This window comes from Mustelus asterias, chromosome 7, assembly GCF_964213995.1.
Source record: "Mustelus asterias chromosome 7, sMusAst1.hap1.1, whole genome shotgun sequence".
Lineage (NCBI taxonomy): Eukaryota > Metazoa > Chordata > Chondrichthyes > Carcharhiniformes > Triakidae > Mustelus > Mustelus asterias.
Window position 1 is genome coordinate 71,451,839 of NC_135807.1, and position 21,015 is coordinate 71,472,853.

Below are 21,015 nucleotides of genomic sequence, written 5' to 3' on the forward strand. Positions count from 1 at the left end.
TTGTTTGTTATTTTGGTCCGTCAAAAAGTCTCCTTTGGTATATTGTAATCTTTATTTTAGTACTAGGATTCGGAGTATAAATAAACACCCTTTCACGAATGTGTCATTGCGTGCTTTGTCATCATTAATATATATTTTAGCCCACCTTCAGGCCTAAGTTATCTTCACCCAAGTCACCCAGGTGACACATATGTAATGCCTCAGATAAGACCAGGGACTCATCACATGGAGAATCATGAATGTGAATCCGTTTCTCACCACTCTGGTACAGCATGTTAAGGGTTCATTTTGGACAATATTTCAAAATACTTCCGTTTAAAAAAGCTTTAGTTTGAAAGATTTTTTCAAATCTAATCATTCATAAAAGTTTCTGTGAAACATTCAATCAGTTCCTTAAAGATCAGAAGATTTTCCTTTGATTTGACTTAACACAAGCATGATGCTGTAAACACTTCAGAGAAAGATGGCATTCATGTTGCAATGATTCCAAATACAAAATTCAACTGAACCTTTCGTTCAAGATCCCAGTAACCAAATGTAAACAATTAATAATCTTTTAATCAAGATATGATCAGTTAATAAATACTGTAGATCACAAGTAAAGATTAAGGAACAAAAAGAACCTCACTGTCAAACCATATACAAGTTTGTACATGCAACATATTGAGCATGCCCTGTCCATCCACAGGCAACATCCTATTCACGTGAATGAAAACTGGTTATTTTGGTTCCACTGCAGAGAACATTCAAGATTTAGAATGCACATTTCTCTATCCTTCCAAGATTAGATTCATGTTACGCTTATGAGAACAAATATAGTCACACATTTTTTCACTGATCCTGAAGCAAGTGCCAGAACTTCACATTGCAATGCTAAGTAAATCATTTGGCATGATTAAATAAAAACACAGTACATTTACTGGAGTATAAAAGATGCACTGAAAAAAAGTAAATATGAAAATCATTTTTGCTACTAAAGAAATAGTCAAGTTATTTGTGTTTGTGTTCTGCATGGAATGAATTAATTTCAAATTCCTCTAACTATACATGTGCCAATTAACCATGTATCCTCCCCAATCAAAGCAGAACACTAATTCCACCGCTGCTGGAAGCAAGTCCCATTCCAAAAATGAAAAGGATTGAAGTTGAGAGTTCCAGATCCTTCCACAAGAACACACAATGAAGCATTGCGCAGTTTAATGCAACTGAAACAATTACTAAATAACAGCAAGCAAAATCAAATCTTTACAGTTTGTTTATTTAAGCATCATTTTATGGAACCAATTACGTCAAAAACATTATTTCAGACATGCTAATTTAGTATGATTGTACTCACACTACAATGATTGCACACGTCTCATGCTATGTTAACATTACAACCAGTAAATTTTGATACAAGAACTATTCATACATTAGTATACAGTACAAAACAAACTATTTCTTATATATTGAAACAGTAATTAGATCAACAAAGAAGTCTTATTTACATGATGTAAACATGCAAAGTTGCCTACTGTGCAAAATAAAGTATTGAAGCTGTGGTCAATTCTGTTTGTTAGTACATTATCATTAATGTGCCAACTCGATGGCAAACACCAACAGCTCTCCATTAGTGCAAAGTACACACAAAAAAGACGCAAACCCATGAATTTGGCTGCATTAAAGCAGACATAAAAGTATTAAATTACACTCACGTGTAAGCATTTACCCACTTCCTATGGCAAACAGCCACAGAAAGAATTTGGTTGGTTGTAAAACCAGATAATTTATTATAACATTCCATCATATATACATCAAAGTTTTATATAAACAATCAACAGTCCATATTGGTTAGTTAACTAAGGGCTTTCACATATTTTGTTACTGATCATTACTGCTATTTATAGTACGACAGTGCTTTGACAAGCATTTTACTGGTGCATCTTAAAATTCATTTGCTGAAATTATGTAACATTTAACCTCAACACCTCCATGTTTTCTGTACTGCTCTGCAAATAAATCTTTATTTTTGATGTTTTTCCCCTCAACTTCATGTAGGACTTAGAATGAATGCTATTGGTTCTGTAAATCCAGTATTACACAATTTTCTTTTCCCTGAACCCCTGCATTCTCTGACGTACCAGCAACATCCTCTGATGCTTCATTTTCTTCTTCTTCTAGTATTTCAAAAGGCGTCATTACATCATACAGAAATGAGAGGAAACCATAAACCCAATCTGAGGATTCCTCTGTTATAATATCTAGGACTTCCTCGAGTGTATCAATTTGTTCATTACTACCATCACCTTTAGTGAGGCCTACATAAGAATAAAAAGGAAAAGGAGAGAAAAGAGAGAGAGAAGTGGTCAGACAGAAATGGAAGAATATAGAACTGCAGGGTTCTACATCCCACATCTGATCTTATTTACGAGAAAATAGGGATGTGAATATCCAAGCATTACAGCATAAAACATGTCATTACTTGTCACAAAGAATTCTGGTTCTTCCTTCTTCTACTCTTCTCTTTTTCCACCCTCACCACCCAAACCCAGCACAAACAAAATATGCTTTTGCTTATTCAATCATGAGTAAAGGCAAAGATTCCATTAAACAAGTATTTCAATTGAATTTTTTTTCCCCCAGGATGCAACTATGACAGCAGAAAATTCATCAACAACAGGAGGACCAGAATTCGAATTCTGAGGCAACAGATATACAAATCAGGAAGTGTACTCACTTGGATCTGACAGCCCTATTTTTTTGCCACTTGTACACTAGAGCAATAGAATCCAGTTGGGTACAACATACACCTTTCAATTCACAACATTCTCAAATATTTGAAATACAAGTAACAAGGGCTTATTTATGTCACAGATTTTAAAAATTACTACCAGATTTAATGCATTCAGTGAACATACATTTTAAAACAATGCAGCGCTATTTCAAACCAATAAAAATTTAATTTGAGCCTGTGCATAGTAACCAACTCAAATACAACTTAGATTATATCTGAAACAGGACTTTTCATCCCAGTTCTGGAAGGAACACACAAGAGCAGACACAGAAAATAGCGAAGAAAGAAAATACAAATAATTACTCAAAATAGGTAAGTTACTCTAAGCAAAAATTATTACACGTCATCCTAATAGAATATTGGTATGATACAGTTGTGAAGCATCAAGTTGTGAGAAGTAGCTAAGCAATTTTTGCACTCTTTCTGAGCTTTAGAAACTTGCCTTTTTTTCCTTGCAGAACGCAAAACTAGTTTTCAAACCCTATATAACACTGTTTCTGTAATCCCAGCTCACATTTCTTACTTGCAGTGACTAAATACTACAGGATTTTTATGCAGATCAATGAAATGCAACTATATTTACCACACCTAGAAAATTATTTAAAAATCATGAGTAATAATTCTCGAGCCTCAATTTTGAGCTTTAAAACTGTATCAGAGTTAAGGGACTTTATAGCTTCATTATGCTGTCCATAAAACTATTCACAAAAATACTACAAACTTGAAGTGTTGCACTTCAATAATGTAACATAATAGTTTTTTGCAGTTTTAGTTCTGTTTAGCAATGAAAACAAGTCTCTTCAATAGCACTTCTTTATTAAGATTTATTTTGAATTGATAAGGAGTAATGTGTTTGATGCAGTGCCAACAAAAGCATTAAACTGTCAGTGCTTGCAGTTGGAATGTAGCAAATGCTGCTTCCAGAGGTTACACGAAAGGCAGATTTTCCACAGGCTCCTCTAAATGCAACAGTGCCAAAACCATAACATAAATTTACAACATGAACCAGAGCCAACATCAGTCATGATTCATACAAGTCTGTGGATTGGTCCTGCACTCTTCAGCCTGTATATATTCCAATGAAGCAGCACCACCAAAGTAAACCCTGCATGTGGAATTTCTGCTGTTTCAGTTCTGTGGTCTTTGCTAACATAAAAGAGACACCTTCTGCAACATGATATTCATCTGATACTACAGAACTGTTTCTTGATATGGTCTTGCAATAGTAATGTCATAAATTTCTAAATGTGTATGGAGCAATTTATTAAAAAAAAGTAAAATTTCAAAGTGAAGGGTGTCAACAGTTAGGTATTCCACAATACTAGCTTACAAGCTACACAAATGGGCAAAACCAGAATAATCTTAAACTAGCTTATTAGAAATATCAAATCTAGTCTATCCACATAACTGGAATTCTGCATCCCAATATAACTCCATTACTGATTGGGCACCTTAAGGAACTGGATATTTCAGTACGAGATGCAACATTTTTGATGTTTAATTGCCTTCGCAAGTGATTCACAACAAGACAGAGTTCCTCAATAATTAACTGTTATTTTCACCCAACTGTCTTAATGGGAGCAGGAGGCTCTCAACATTAGCAAGTTAAAACCAAACACTGTCAACCAAGATAATTCCTGTCGCATCCGAATAAAAATGGTTGCAATTATCAAGGATATAGTCACGTGCGAGGCGTATTAAAGAGGAATCTACACTTATTTTATGAAAAGTTCTTTTTAAAGCCAATATTGACAGGGCTATGCTGGACTGTAGAGTTAGATGAAGAGGAGGTGTAGGTGCGAAGTATAAATACCAGAATAGACCTGTTTGACTAAACGGCCTGTATCTGTGCTGCAGATTATATTTAACTTGGAAGAGTTTCAGCGAAGAGGTATCAATTTATGACAGTTTTAAAAATCATTCTCAGGACACGGGCATCACTGGATAGACAGTAGTTATTGTCCATCCCTTGATGTCCAAAAATGGTGACACAAAAACTGGTTTGTTGAGCCACTTCAGAGGCGCAAGTTAATGCGCAATTGGAGTCCTATATAGACCAGGCTTGATAAGGACAGCAGATCCAATAATCAAAAGATATTAAATGAGCCAGCTAACGCTGATCACAGTCATTTTTTTTTTAAGTGGCTCAGAACCTGATACCAGCTTTACATTTCTAGATTTTCTTTTTAAACTGAAATACAATTCTTAAACTGTAATTTGAGCTTAGGTACTCTGAATTACTAGCCTAGTAACAACCACTAAGTCACCATAAGGATGGGTAACTCAGATGGGAAGCCGCCATGTCCACGGCTGCCCTCGAATGATGAATTCATATTGTTACTTGAATCTTCTTAGCAGGGATCGAAGCCCAATGATTTGGAGACAAGGAAATGGCAAACAGATAGTTGGATTGGCTCAAGCCTTTCTGGTTGTATCCTACCAATGAGGGGAAACATAGCCCTTCTAATGAAATGTGGGACTGACACCAGTCAGGAAATGGTAATGAAGGAACTCAAGAAATACCAAATAGTCTGGAACTCATTTATAGAAGCCCACACAACTCAGGAACATTTCACACAACTTAGATCACCCTGACGGAAGTCAGAAGAAACCAGTAACTCTGTGACACTAATCAACAAAAGATAATGATATAGAGTTTCTGTTTTGGACTCAATCAGGAATGGACATAAATTGTGCCTTTTGAAGTGAAATTAATGATTCAAATTTGCAACAACACAAATGCGAGTCTTCCATGAAGCAATACAGCATAATGGAATGTAATTATTTATTTTCATTTTGCATTCAAAAATCAACATACTTGATTGGTAACCTGATGCAATTTTATTAGTTCAGGTAAAAATGGATTTCATCACACAAAATAAGCGTTAATAAATAAAGAATGAATGGATCTTCCTACACCTGAAAGTTATGTAATTCAATTCACTTAAAATGATTAAAAACTACTGAACCGCTTACTAGTTTCATTACACTTTGTTTTAGTAAATTAATATATTTTATGCAAAAGCTTTCGAAACATGCCTACTAGTGTCTCTGCACCTAAATTAAACAAGATCAATCTGAAGAGTCTTCATAAGCAGTCACAAATCAGCAGAAACTCAGGATTTGGAGCACAACCAATTATTTTGGATAGGGCTGCCTTCCGGCACTTTTTAAAAAAAAGCAGCCTAAAAAAATTGCAGAGACTCAACTTATGCTCGACATCACTTGCATTTAAAATTTGCAATGTTTTTTTAGCAAAACTAATTTTGCCGATTACAGCCAGGCTGCAATGCTAAAACCAATGCAACCTTGCAGAAACTCAATGCCTCGAGTTTACAAAGCCCTCACTTCTTATGCCCTCTATAGCTCCTGAAAATGCTCAACTTATCCTGACATCCAAAAAATAATGTTTTCACAATATGTAATGAACCCAAGCCCCAATGTACCATGAAAACTGTATGTATGATTTTACATTTTTTTTAAATGAGAGAATTTTTGCCAATCCTACCACTCGTCTTAAAATTATACTTATATTTTTATATATTCCTCTGCCTAGTGGACAATGCATTACATTTACTCTTTGCTACATCACTCAGAAGCATTGTTTCAGTGTTTTTGTTTTTCCTGTAGTCTCAGTCTTTATTGTGCACTAAGGGAAAAAACGAAAGTTACTAATTGTTCAATTTGGATCACACAATTTCACCCATTAGCTTTTGAATGTAACACCAACCAGTCAGTCAGTCATGCAACAGCTAAGTAAAGATGCACCGTTAAAACTCCATGCAAAATTTTAAAAATCAGGTAATATGCTTGCCTAGCAAAATTTTGGCATCTTCCACATCAAAATCACCATCTCCATCGGCATCATAGGCTCCAAGCTTTCCTATTTTGGGAGTGAAAGGAAAACCATTACTCCTTATTACATTTCACTTCAAGGAATGCGCAGCATGAAAAAAAATTAACAGTTGAATCTTTGGAGGCTCACATATTGAAAAGTGTCAAAGAGCAATTACAACATATTCCTCAAACAAACTCCACTCAGTACAAACAGAAAATACTGGAAAATCTCAGCAGGTCTGACAGCATCTGTGGGGAGAGAGTAGAGCCAAAGCTTCGAGTCTAGATAACCCCTTTGTCGGAGCTCTTTTAGCATTTTCTGATTTTGTTTCAGATTCCAGCATCTGCAGTATTTTGCTTTTATCCACTCAGTACATAATCCAAGACCACAGCGATATCCACTGGAACATCTGCCTCTTTCAGAAAGTTCAGGCAGGAACCTAACGATATTCCAGTAGAGTTAGATATCGTATTTAACCCCTCCAATTACACAACTCTTAAGATCCATACTATATGACATGAAGAAATAATTCAAATACAAGACAGACAATAAATGCCAAAAGATTAGTCAAAAGATCTTTGGAAAAGATGATGCACAGTAAGAGCAGTAACAGTAATTATGCCAGTGACAGCAAAAGTATCTTTTTGAGCTAAGTTAGAAGTCAGCATGTAGTTAATCATAAAGCCACTAAAGGATACTATAGGGGAGATTTAAACTGATACTCAGTTTATGGCAAAGTTTTTGAATTATTTTGCATCATTCTTGTAGACAATGCAACATTTCAGATAAAGACATGTCTGCATAATCATACAATGGCCATTCAGCCCATCATGTCCAAGCCAGCTCTCTGCAAGAGCAACTCACTTCGTCCCACTCACCCACCCTTTCCCCATAGCCCTTCAAATCCCCTCTCATCCACAAATTTTTAAATGGTGCCCGATACATCCAAACCTGGGACATTAATAAAAATTAAGAAAAGCAGAGGTCCTACAACTAACCCTCTGGGGCACCCCACTATATACCTTCTCCTAGTCAGAAAAACAACCACCTACCATTACTGTTTCCTGACACACAGCTAAGTTTGCATTCATTGAACAGCAATATAAGTAATGTCCTTCAGGGAACAAATGAATTACAGAAGCTCAAAGTTGATGGCACTCCAGGTCCATACAACATCCATCCAAAGGTTATTAAAGAGTTTGGGCAAGTGCGCTGTGCGAGTCCCTTGCCTGTGTATTCAACAGTTCAGAGTCAGAAATAGTTCCCTTAAATTGTAAGCTAGTTCATATAATTCCTAGCTTCAAAGTAAAGGGAAAAAACAAGCCAAGGAAATTACAGGCCTATCATCAGACATTATTGGGAAGATACTACAAGGATACATGATGCCTTATACTGGGAAAGGCAGTGAGAATCAACAGAAATTCACAGAACAGCTTCTAAAAAACGATCAAGCTGACCAAATTAAGAAATTGAGGGAGTCACTAAGATAGTGGACGAGGAAAACTGGTAGGCACTGCCTAGACTTTCAGAGAGTCTCCAGTTAGATATCAGGTCACTTCACAAGATATGATCAATAGAAATTTGAATGGCTGAATGAGGAATATGCTTCAGTACCTGAGGAGTTGGAAATTGTGCTGAACATTTGTGCAATCAACGAACATCTGTACTTCTGACCTTATGATGGAAAGAAGATGGAATGATGATAAAACAGCTGAAGGTGGTTGGGCCTAGGACATACCCTAAAGAATGGTGGGCAAGTGGAATCGGCTGCCGTCAGTGGTGGGTGGAGGCAAACTCAATAGGGACTTTTAAGAGACTCCTGGAAGAGTACATGGGACTTAATAGGATGGAGGGTTATAGGTAGGCCTAGAAGATAGGGATATGTTCGGCACAACTTGTGGGGCCGAAGGGCCTGTTTGTGCTGCAGTTTTTCTATGTTTCTAATTCCTGTAGTAATGTCCCGAGACAGAGATGATTGACATCCAACAACCACCACCAACTTTCTTTGTATTAGGAATAACTCCATCAGGATGGAGCCCAAACTGAGCAGCAGTGAGCAGCTTATTGTTGAATAAGAGTTGCTTGACAACACTGTCAATGGCTCCTTCCATCATTTTTCTGGCAATTTGAGGGTAAACTGATGGGGTTTTAACTGATGGATTTGTCCTGCTTTTTGTGAACTGGACGTACCTGGTCTATTTTCCACATTGCCAGGAAAATGCCAATGTTGTAGCTGTACTGGAACAGCTTGGATAGGGGCGCGGCTAATTCTGGAGCTCAAGTCTTCAGTACAATTGCCAGAATGTTGTCAGGGCCCACAGTCTTTGCCGTACCTTCAGCCATTTCTTGATATCACAAAGACTGGCATCGATGATGAAGGGGACCTCAGAAGGAGGCAGAGATGGGGCATCTACCTAGCATTTCCGGCTGAAGATGATTGCAAATACTTCAGCCTTGTCCTTTGCATTGACGTGCTGGCTAACTTTGATCTGTTGCTTTGTCTAAGAAATGGGACAACCAGTGGGTACTGGATATAAGGAATTTAAAAACTATACTGTCAAATACCCTTTGAAAATTGCAAAGAAACAAAATGTTCTGAAAAAGGCTGGTTATCAAGAATGGGTAATGGATCCAATATATTCAACTGAGTTCCCATGCCAGCTGATGACAAACTTGAAACAATATTAAGCATCATCTTCGACAAAGGGTCATCTGGACTTGAAACATCAGCTCTTTTCTCTCCTTACAGATCCTACCAGACCCGCTGAGATTTTCCAGCATTTTATCTTTTGGTTTAAGCATCATCTACAGGTCACAAATTATACCATTGTGTCCTATGCAGAGGAAGGAAGAATGAGTAAATCTGACGAGGCTCAATCCAAATTGCATGGGGAAGGACAAATAAGGCTGACAATGCAACAAGGAGTCCTTGCTTAACTGTGCATATAGATCTCCAAAAAAAAGGATCCTATTATTTTAGCCATATTTGGCATGATGAATCCTCAATTATTAGAATCTGAAGCTCACAAACATTCCTAAATTTAGCCAGACTCAACTGCTATGCTGCAGTTTATGTATTCCATTCTCACCTTTGCTGAACAGGACCCATGTGAGCTTTTCCATGGCATTAACAAAAGGCTTGAAAAAGGTATTCTATGCAGGGAATAGGACATGCATTCCAAAGTGATCCAGGTCCACTGCACACTGAAATGTGAATACAGTAGCTGCATACATGACGACTGTTCTGAATCACAATTCTTTGTTTTCTTATGTTTTACTAATTGACAGAGAGTCATAATCATAGAGGTCTACAGCATAGAAAAATGTCCTTCGGCCTATCGAGTCTACACTGGTCAAAGACAAACCATCCAACTATTTTAATGTCATTTTCCAACACTTGGTCCATAGCCTTTTATGCCATGGCATCACAAGTGCACATCTAAATGTTATGGGTTTTGCTTCCACTACCCTTTCAGGCAGTGAGGTCCAGATTCCCACCACCCTCTGGGTGAAAAAGATTTTCCTCACATCCCTCTCAACCTCCTGCCCCTTATCTTAAATCAATGCCCACTAGTCAATGATCCCTCCACTAAAGGGAAAAGTCTTTTTCTGTCTACTATATTCATGTCCCTCTTAATTTTATACATCTTAATCATGTCCCCCCTCAGTCTCCTCTGCTCCAAGGAAAACAACCCCAGTCTATCCAATCTCTCTCCATAACTAAAACTCTCCAGCCCGGGCAACATCCTGGTAAATCTCCTCTATACCCTTTCCAGTGCTATCAGATCCCTCCTAATATGTGGATTCCAAAACTGAACACAATACTCTGGCCTAACCAATGTTTTATATAGTTCCAGCATAACCTCCTTGCCCTTAAACTCTGTGCCTCAGCTAATAAAGGCAGTATACCAAAAGACCTTCTTAACCACTTTGTCCACCTGTCTTGCTACCTTAAGAGACCAGTGTACACGCACACCAAGTTCCCTCGGATCCTTGGTGCTTCTCTGGATCTTGCAGTTCATCATGCATTTCCTTGTCATCAGAGCCTATGATGTCCAAGCCTTGATTTGTGTTTCAGTATTATATCGCTATACAGGGAAACAAAATGTCCAAGTCTCCACCTTATATGAAGGCACAGTTCAATGACCCGAAATGACTGACTGATCAATCTCATTTAATACTCAAGAAATCCCCTGCGATCAAAATAAGATGAAATGTTCCTAATTTCTTAATGAAAAGGTGGCCACTTGAAAAAGTGAAATTTATGTAGGCCAGAAGGTGCCTATTCTCCAACTTCTTTCCTGCTACCATCAGACTTTTGAATGGACTTACCTTATATTAAGTTTATCTTTCTCTACCCCTATAGCTATGATTAACACTACATTCTGCACCCGCTCCTTTCCTTCTCTATGAACGGTATGCTTTGTCTGTATAGTGCACAAAAAATACTTTGCACTGTATACCAATATACATGACAATAAATCAGATAAGAAATCATATCTAAAAGACAAATCTCTGATTTTAATCAAGTATAGCTTATAAATGCAAGAAATAAAAGAAAAAATTGCATTTCTATCGTGCCACTGTTGCCACCAACATAAATTAAAATAATCACTTTATACTCATTAGAATCAAACTTGGCTTGCTGATTTCAACTGTGCAGTATGTTTACAGCCAAATTAACTTACTTATAAAGGGCTGGATTCCACAACTTCAGTGAAAATAGGAGCCAACATTGCCTACAAAGAATCCTTTTCATGAAGGTGACCTCACGTCACTGGAATTAATCCTCGTGGATTCTTGTCAAGAGACAATTAAGTAATGGCTTTCAGCAATGTTTAAAATAAAATCGATGAACTGAATTTATAAAGACAAATCATTGATTTTTCATTAGACATCTTGAACAAAATTGTGAAGCAGAAACAAGGAATAAATTATGTTGATTGTTTGAACAAAATAATTTCCCATGCAAGATTTACAGTGGGGAATTAACCAATGGCCAAAAGGAAAAAGAATAGGATTTATCAGCACATCGAAAGCACTCTCATGTCACAGGAGATTGTTCCATAACTTCTCATTAAAGTTTACTGCTCGGGTTTGAGAAGAATGCTGCAGTAAACATACAAGATACACTTTTCGAATTGCCAAGATCCAACTGAAATAAAATGTATATATAGCAACTATTTTCAAACACAAGCTTAAATTCTTGCCAAGAATACCCAACTCAAGCAGGTTTCGAGTATTCAAATAATTAAAAACAAAAAAAGAAACAAAAATGTGTGAAGTATCACACATCAATCCAGAATTAGAATATCATCCACACTGAGCTAATGATAATCAACAAGTGTTGAAAATTTCAATCTAATGAGTTAACACAATGAAATCTCTTGTTTAGACTAAAAAAAATTATCAGGAACATTCACAAAAATTGATTACTGACTTGAAGACAAGGATACTGATTTAAGAAAAGCTAAAAGATAACTATCATGAGGAAAGCCTTAAACCGTTTTACTCGAACCAAGGAGTTGAATAGTACTTTTTTTTGGGTAGGCCAGTCAATATTTCAAAAATGTAGAGAGCATGAATATTGCCGGCTCCACCAGCTGCATGAATACTGCTGGACCCTCTAGTTGTTGCCACTAAAGTTGAAAAAAGAACTGAAATTTGCAGGCTTGGTGAACAAATTTCCTTTTTTTTTTGATTAGCTACAATTGGTGTTTTTCTCTTCCAGCGTTAATCTGGAATTTATCTCAATTTTATTTCCAAACTGCATCAACAGCAAATTAGTTTGTCCAAATTTAAGGTGACTTGCATTAGAAATTTATCCTAGCTCAGTAAAATTAACAAACATTTATTGGAGCTGCATTTTGGACTATAAACCTTAAATTTAATTTTTTCATCCAATGTATAGACACCTAAATCAGAACATGTATAGTTGACCTGATAGCCTGTTCATTAACATGTTAAAGCGCAATTTTAAAAATGCATTAATGGGGTGCACATTTGCCATCCCTAATTGCCTTTGAAAAGGTGATGGTGAACTGCCTCTGAACCATTGCTGTTAGGTGATATATATATATATCCAAGTCAAGATGGTGAGTAGCTTGGAGGGTAACTTCCAGGTGGTGATGTTCTAAAGTTCAAAAAAGATAAAAATTGCGAATGGTATAAAATAATGCATTTATATTGTGTACCAATGTTGTCAGATATATTGTCAGACATAAGCTACATTAGAAAGCTTCTGGATAATCAAAGTATGTTTGAAATCAAATGTAGCTAACTATGGTCAAATGTTTAACACAAATGTGACACCCCACACACTACTAAACGTGGTACAAATCTTTTATACCAGGAATCATTTTAGAACTGAAATTGAAATCAATTACAATGCTGAAAAATCCAAATAATTACAATCAGTTTTTGCATTAACACCTAATCAGTACCACATACATTTCCAAGCAGGTTTTCTACCAACACCTCCAAAAACTAACTCCACTAGAAAAATCTAATTTGAAATACAGTCACTGGGGGGGAAAATAACTTTCTCACTTATTTCAGGGGGTGGCATGGTGGCACAGTGGTGAGCACTGCTGCCTCACAGCGCCAGGGAGCCAGGTTCAATTCTGGCCTCGGGTGACTGTGTGGAGTTTGCACATTGTCCCCATGTCTGCATGGGTTTCCTCCAGGTGCTCCGGTTTCTTCCCACAGTCCAAAGATGTGTGGATTAGGTTGATTGACCAATTGACCCGAGTGTCAGGGGGATTAGCAGGGTAAATATGTGGGGTGGAGAATGGGAGCCTGGGAGGGATTGTGGTCGGTGCAGACTCGATGAGCCGTATGGCCTCCTTCTGCATTGTAGGGATTCTGTGATTCATTAGGGGATGTGGAGATGCTGGCGTTGGACTGGGGTAAACACAGTAAGAAGTTTAACAACACCAGGTTAAAGTCCAACAGGTTTATTTGGTAGCAAAAGCCACACAAGCTTTCGAGGCTCTAAGCCCCTTCTTCAGGTGAGTGGGAATTCTGTTCACAAACAGAATTTATAAAGACACAGACTCAATTTACATGAATAATGGTTGGAATGCGAATACTTACAACTAATCCAGTCTTTAAGAAACAAAACAATGGGAGTGGAGAGAGCATCAAGACAGGCTAAAAAGATGTGTATTGTCTCCGGACAAGACAGCCAGTGAAACTCTGCAGGTCCACGCAACTGTGGGAGTTACAAATATTGTGACATGAACCCAATATCCCGGTTGAGGCCGTCCATTCATTAGGGGACCAGAACAAGGACTAAAACCTACTTTGGCCATCACTAAAAGTCAAGTTAAAATCAGCCCAGGGCTATGAAGCAGTAGATACTGAAAGCTATGTTTGCTATTTGGACAACTACCATCGCATATTCAATATTACAAGAAAATTTTAAAAATTCAAAAATTACAAAGTACAATGAAGGAAACATAAACCAACGTGTACTGCAAATCACAGAATAGAAAAAACATTACAAACACATAGCTGATTTCAACACCATAAAAAAAACAAAGGAAAATTTCAGGAAAGATATAACCGCATGTGAGAACAATGAAAAATCCTACCTTGTAACACCTCTGAAAAATTATAACGAAATTCCTTTGCTTTTGCTGCATGCATGATAAAAATAAAAAATTTAATATACTGTGGATTAGTACTATCATAAGCAGAAAAACCAAGACCAAAAGGCACAAACCACATGCATTTATATAGTTCTTTAATGCAAAAAAAGCACCCCATAGTGCTTCATAAGTATTTTATATAGCAACATTTGACACCAAGCCACAAACAGTGATAATAGGGCAGATGGCCAAAAGCTTGGTCCAAGTAGCTTTCAATAAATATTTCAAAGGGAGGAAAGGGATGTAGAAGGGCAGAGAGGTTTGGGAAGAAAATTACATCCATAGCAGCTGAGGCATTATACATCAATGTTGGAATAATTAAAATCAGGGATGCACAAGAAGCCAGAATTAGAGTGTGGATATTCGAGGATTGTGGGGCTAGAGAGGATTACAGAAGATAGGGATTGACAAGATCATGGAGGAATTTGAAATTAAGGATGAGAATTATAAAATCAAGGTGCTGCTTGACCATGAGCCAACATAGGTCAGCAATCACAAGGGCCGAAAGGTGAACAGGACTTTGTGCAAGTAAGGACATAGACAGATGGTTTTTGATTACCTCAAGTTTAGAGGGTAGAATGAGGGTGGCCAGACAGGTGCATCAAGTCTAGAGATAATAAAGGTATGGATGAGGGTTTCAGGAGCAGATGAGGTCAGGCAGGAGTGGAATTGGTCTATGTTACAGAGGTGGAAATACATGGTCTTAGTGATTATTGTGGATGACTGGTCGGAAACTCATCTTGAGGGTCAAGTACAGTTCAGCCTTAGACAGTGACCATGAGGGGTGAAGTTCGTAACTGTGATTGAAGACAATGGATTTAGTCTCCCCAATATTTAATTGGAGGAAATCTTTGTCTATACAGTACTGGATGTGGGGCAAGTAGTCTAATAATTCAGTGATAGTTAAGGAGTTGAGAGAGGTGGCAGTGAGGTAGACCTGGGTGCCATCAGAATTTGAAACTTGATGCTAGATTTCAATTTGGATTAGTTTAGTGCAGTTTTAATTTGATTTTAAATGTTTGCTTTTACTTATTAGTGAAACTTTTGACCAAGATTAATACCATTATATACCATAAATGTATCATTAAATTCACTTTATATCATGGGTTATGTTTGGAACGAAAGTAACATTAGATTTTAAGTTAAGATGCTTGGACGTTTATACTAGCAGAATCCACATGAATACTGAGAGACACTCCACCATGAGGAGGAATATAATATACAAAATGTCATTATGGTTCTACAGTTTGTGTATAAATGACCTATTCATTGGTGTATTTCTAGGCAATATGTTGTACTGGGCTACGAACAACTGGCTACAGATATAGCATGTGTAAGTAACTATGGAATTCCAGGTTACACTATTCTATTGGGAACAGTGACCACCATTCTCAACTGTGGTTGATTTGTAGCCCAGAAATTAGGATGACTAAAGTACAAAATAAAAGAATTAATAAAATAGCTTTACAAATGATAAGGCACAGAACAATATTGTCATTCCGCCTATACCACAACATTTTTATAAAGACAGTCTTTAAACTATAACACTATGACCTCCTTCCTACAAGAGCTCCCTATGGATATTTGAAAATTGAAATTGAAAAACTTACCCAGAACATCTTTGTAATCCACCAAATCAAACCAAACAACAGCAACTGATGACCAGACACCCAGTAAAGCAATTATCATGAACCATGTGAAGAACGAACTTCCAGAGGGCCCGTCGCTTTTCTTCCCATTTTTACTGGAGCTGTGCTTATCTGAAAAAGAGGAGGCCCACGTTAGTTGGCTGTACTGTGGAAACAATAGCACAAAAGCAAAATACTGCAGATGCTGGAAATCTGAAATAAAAACAAAAAGTGCCAAACGACTCAGCAAGCCAGGCAGCATCTGTGTAAAAATTAACAAAATTAACATTTCAGATTGATGACTTTTCATCAGAAATGGAAAAAGTTAGATTAACCAAGTACAAATGCAGGGTTAAGGGGGGAAAGAGCGCATGGGAAGGTCCATAATAGGGTGGAATGTGGGAGAGATTCGGTGACAAAAAGGATAATGGTGCAACGCAAAAGGGAATCATAGTGAGAGACAAAGAAAAGAGCTGGGTCTAGATGAGCTCTAAATGGGATGAGCAGTATCACCAGCTGCCATCCAAAACACAAAATATTGTGGCAGAGATTATGATCTAAAACTGAAGTCAATGTTGAGCATGAAAGGCTGTAAATCACCAACTGAAAGATGAGTTCACCCTGTGCTTTACTGGGATCATGTAGAAGGCAGAGGGCAGTCTAAGAGGTGGAGAATTGAAATGACAGGAGGCTGGAAGCTCAGGGTCATTTGTGGTCTGAATGCTGGTATCCCACAAAGTAGTCACCCAATCAGAATTTGTTCTCTCAAACGTAGAGGGCCCGTATCATGAATGGTGACTTTTTCTGCTGATCCATCTGTTCAATGGATTATTGTAGCTTCCAAGATGCATCAACTGGCCAGCTTTTAAATCTGTTTACATTACCAAGTAACAAACTTACAAAATTATTCAGCCAACTCTTGCGGTTTCCCAGGGTGGAAGAGTCAATTACTAGGGGGCAAATGTTTAAGGTGCGAGGGCCAAGGTTTAAAGGAGATGTACAAGGAAAGTCTTTTTTTTTTTACAGAGGGTGGTGGGTACCTGGAACTCGCTGCCAGGGGGGGTAGTGGAAGCAGATACGATAGTGAGCTTTAAGGGGCGCCTGGACAAATACATGAATAGGATGGAAATAGAGGGATATGGTCCCCGGAAGGGTAGGATGTTTTAGTTCAGTCGGACAGCATGGTCGGTGCAGGCTTGGAGGACCGAAGGGCCTGTTCCTGTGCTGTAATTTTCTTGGTTCTTCAGTTGCAGGATTGCTGGAGACCAAACGTACAATTGAAGATGCACGTTGGGATCTGTGGAAATGATGCACTGACCAATGTGGGAATTGCCCAAGAAGCTTCAACTTTAAATGGGCAACTCCACTGCTCCCTGGACCCTTGAATGTCTCTGCGTCGAAGCTAGAATCAGTAACTTCAGACAGTTCTGATGTACTTACCCGAATAGTTATCCAGGAAATGCTAGACAAATCAAAACCTAGTCTAACTTCCTAGCAACTACACACCTGAGTGCCCGCAATCATCCACCAGCACCCCGCCCCTTCAAACTACCCATCCAACCAACTACAACCTGACCACGTTCCTGACCCGACTACCACCCCCCATTTACACACCCTAACCACCCAAAAACACTCCCCACCTTACTACCCCCTCTCCTCCCCGACCCTCACCCACCCACCCCATTGGAACTCATGCACCCACCCATTCTCACAGAATCACAGGATGCAGAAAAAGCCCTTCGGCCCATCAGGTCTGCACCAACACATGAGAAACACCTGATCTACCCAATCCCATTTACCAGCACTTGGTCCAGAGTCTTAAATGTTATGTCAACTGTTCATCCAGGTGCTTTTTTTTTTAAAAGGATGTGAGGCAACCCGCCTCTACCACCCTCCCAGGCAGTGCATTCCAGACCGTCAGCACCCTCTGGGTAAAAATGTTTTTCCTCACATCGCCGTTAAATCTCTTGCCCCTCATCTTGAACTTCTGTCTCCTCGTGACTGATCCTTCGACTAAGGGGAACAGCTGTTCCCTATCCACCCTGTCCAGGCCCCTCAATCATATACACCTCGATCAGATCGCCCATCAGTCTTCTCTGCTCCAACAAAAACAACCCAAACTTATCCAACCTCGCTTCATGATTTAAATGTTCCAATCCAGGCAGCATCCCAGTAAATCTCCTTTGCATCCTCTCCAGTGCAATCACATCCTTCCTATAATGTGGTGACCAGAAGTGCATACAGTAGCTTTGGCCTCACCAAAGTTCTATCCAATTCCAATATGGCTTCCCTGCTTCTGCAATCTGTTAAAGGCAAGTGTCCCATATGCCATTTTCACCACCTCAGTGACATGCCCTTCTGCCTTTAGAGATTTATGTACAAACACACCAAGTCATAGAGTCATAAAGGTTTACAACAGCATGGAAACAGGCCTTCGGCTCAACTTGTCCATGCCGTCCTTTTTTGTTAAACAACTAAGATCGTCCCAATTGCCCGCATTTGGCCCATATCCCTCTATAACCAAGTCCCTTTGTTCCTCAGAACTTCCTAGCATCACACCGTTCATTGAATACTTTCCTGTGAAATTACTCCTTCCAAAGTGTATCACCTCACACTTTTCAGGGTTAAATTCCATCTGCCACTTATCTGCCCATTTGACCATCCCATCTATATCTTCCCACCTAGATAACAAAGATACCCATGTGAGACTCCTATTTATTGACTACAGCTCAGCTTTCAACGTCATTATTCCTACGAAACTCATCTCCAAGCTCCATGGCCTGGGCCTCGGCTCCTCCATCAGAGACTGAATCCTGAACTTCCTAACTCGCAGACCAAAATCAGTAAGGATAGACAACAACACCTCCTCCACGATCATCCTCAATACCGGTGCCCCACAAGCCTGTGTTCTCACCCCCTTACACACCTATGACTGTGCGGCCAAATTCCCCTCCAATTCGATTTTCAAGTTTGCTGACGACACCATCGTAGTGGGTCGGATCTCAAACAATGATGGGACAGAGTACAGGAATGAAATAGAGAATCTGGTGCGGCGACAATAATCGCTCCCTCAATGTCAACAAAACGGAGGAGATTGTCATCGACTTCAGGAAGCGTAAAGGAGAACATGCCCCTGTCTACATCAACGGGGACAAAGTAGAAAGGGTCAAGTGTTTCAAGTTTTTAGGTATCCAGATCACCAACAACCTGTCCTGGTCCCCCCATGCCAACACTATAGTTAAGAAAGCACACCAACGCCTCTCCTTTCTCAGAAGGGTAAGGAAATTTGGCATGTCAGCTATGACACTCACCAACATTTACAGATGCACCATAGAAAGCATTCTTTCTAGTTGTATCACAGATTGATATGGCTCCTGCTCTGCCCAAGACCCCAAGGACCTACAAAAGGTCGTGAATGTAGCCCAATCCATCACGCAAACCACCCTCCCATCCATTGACTCAGTCTACATTTCCCACTGCTTCGGCAAACCAGCCAGCATAATTAAGGACCCCACACACCCTGGACATTCTCTCTTCCACCACCTTCCATCAGGAAAAAGATACAAAAGTCCGAGGTCATGTGCCAACCAACTCAAGAACAGTTTCTTCCCTGCTGCCAGCAGACTTTTGAATGGACTAACCTTGCATTAAGTTGATCTTTCTCTACACTATAGCTAGGACTGCAACACTACATTCTGCACTCTCTTGTTTCCTTCTCTATGAATGGTATGCTTTGTCTGCATGGCTTGCAAGAAACAATATTTTTCACTATGCCAATACATGTGACAATAATAAATCAAATCAAAATCATTTTCTGTAGCCCAAGACAGTCAACCTCACTGCTAACCATCTGGCCAATCTTTGTGTCATCCACAAACTTATTAATTTTACCCCCCACAAGCATCTCTGTCATTTATTTAAATAATGAATAATCGAGGACCCAACACAGATCCCTGTGGTACACCCGGACACTCAAACAAGTGACATTCTTTTTTTAAGTGTTCTTGAAACCTGCATTCTTCTGCTGAACATTGCAAACCTGAGGCTCTAAAGCCCTCTACATTTCCATAAACCATAGTGGCAACCTCACTGGACTAGTAATCCAGGGGCCCAGGTTAGTGCTTTGAGGACATGGATTCAAATCCCAATTCAGTTGATAAAATCTGGAATTAAATAGTAATAGTGACCATGAAACTGTCATTGATTTGAGGGTTGGAAATCTGCTGTCCTTACCTATGTTTGATTTTACTCACATCACAATGTGGTTGACTTCTAAGTGCCCTCTGAAAAGGTCTAGCAAGTCATTCAAATTGAGGGCAATTAGGGATGGGCAATTAATCCCAGTGACACCCACATCCCATAGAAAAATAGAATAAGAAATTTAAAGTAATTAAAAATTTTAAAAGCAACATCTCAGGTGGATAAGATGATAAAGAACATAAGAAATAAAACCTTAATGACATACTGGTTTTAGCGCAAAAAATAAATTAATACTGGTTGGTAACAGATATTGTTACATTAAAGCTGAAGTTCATTTATTAGTCACAAGGCTTACATTAACACTACAGTGAAGTTACTGTCAAATTCCCCTAGTCGTCACACTCCGGCGCCTGTTCGAGTCAATGCACCTAACCAGCACGCCTTTCAGACTGTCGGAGGAAACCGGAGCACCCAGATGTCGTAGCTGACATGCCAAATTTCCTTAGTGATGCTTTGTTTAATGGAGCAAACTCAATGAACTAGTTCTGATAAAAGTTATTGATCTAAAATGTATCTCTCTCCACAGATGCTGCCTGTTTATTGCAAAGGACTGTTTTTTTTTCCTTCCCTATACTTCACCTTTAGCATGCTCATTTACTCATAGGTCCCCAGAAAAGCCATTTCTTTCATTTAAAAGCGTACAAGATTAAATTAGAATGCAACATTTTAATGTAATAATTTTAAATTTCCAGGGAGCATGTTCTTGGACAAACACTCTCTCCCAAGAAATGCCCCAACAACTTTGCACTGAACATAGAACAGGACAGCACAGAACAGGCCCTTCGGCCCACGATGTTGTGCCGAGCTTTGTCTGAAAGCCAGATCAAGCTATTTCCTCCCTATCATCCCAAAGTACTCCATGTG

The 21,015-nt window shown here is 38.8% G+C and overlaps 1 protein-coding gene across 31 annotated transcripts in view; it reads right to left on the reverse strand.

The window, feature by feature from the left end:
* unm_hu7910 (un-named hu7910) overlaps nucleotides 1-21,015 on the reverse strand; it is a 217,059-nt gene that overhangs the window by 152,181 nt on the left and 43,863 nt on the right. For 16 of the 31 annotated variants that reach the window (XM_078216221.1, XM_078216218.1, XM_078216231.1 and 13 more), the window contains 3 exons: nucleotides 15,874-16,023; nucleotides 14,207-14,251; nucleotides 6,588-6,656 (listed from right to left, as the gene is read on the reverse strand). In XM_078216221.1, the coding sequence (XP_078072347.1) occupies nucleotides 6,588-6,656; nucleotides 14,207-14,251; nucleotides 15,874-16,023 (264 nt within the window). Of the gene's footprint in view, nucleotides 1-1,931; nucleotides 2,298-6,587; nucleotides 6,657-14,206; nucleotides 14,252-15,873; nucleotides 16,024-21,015 lie in introns of those variants that run through there. The other 15 variants (XM_078216226.1, XM_078216223.1, XM_078216228.1 and 12 more) reach the window with 4 other exon arrangements.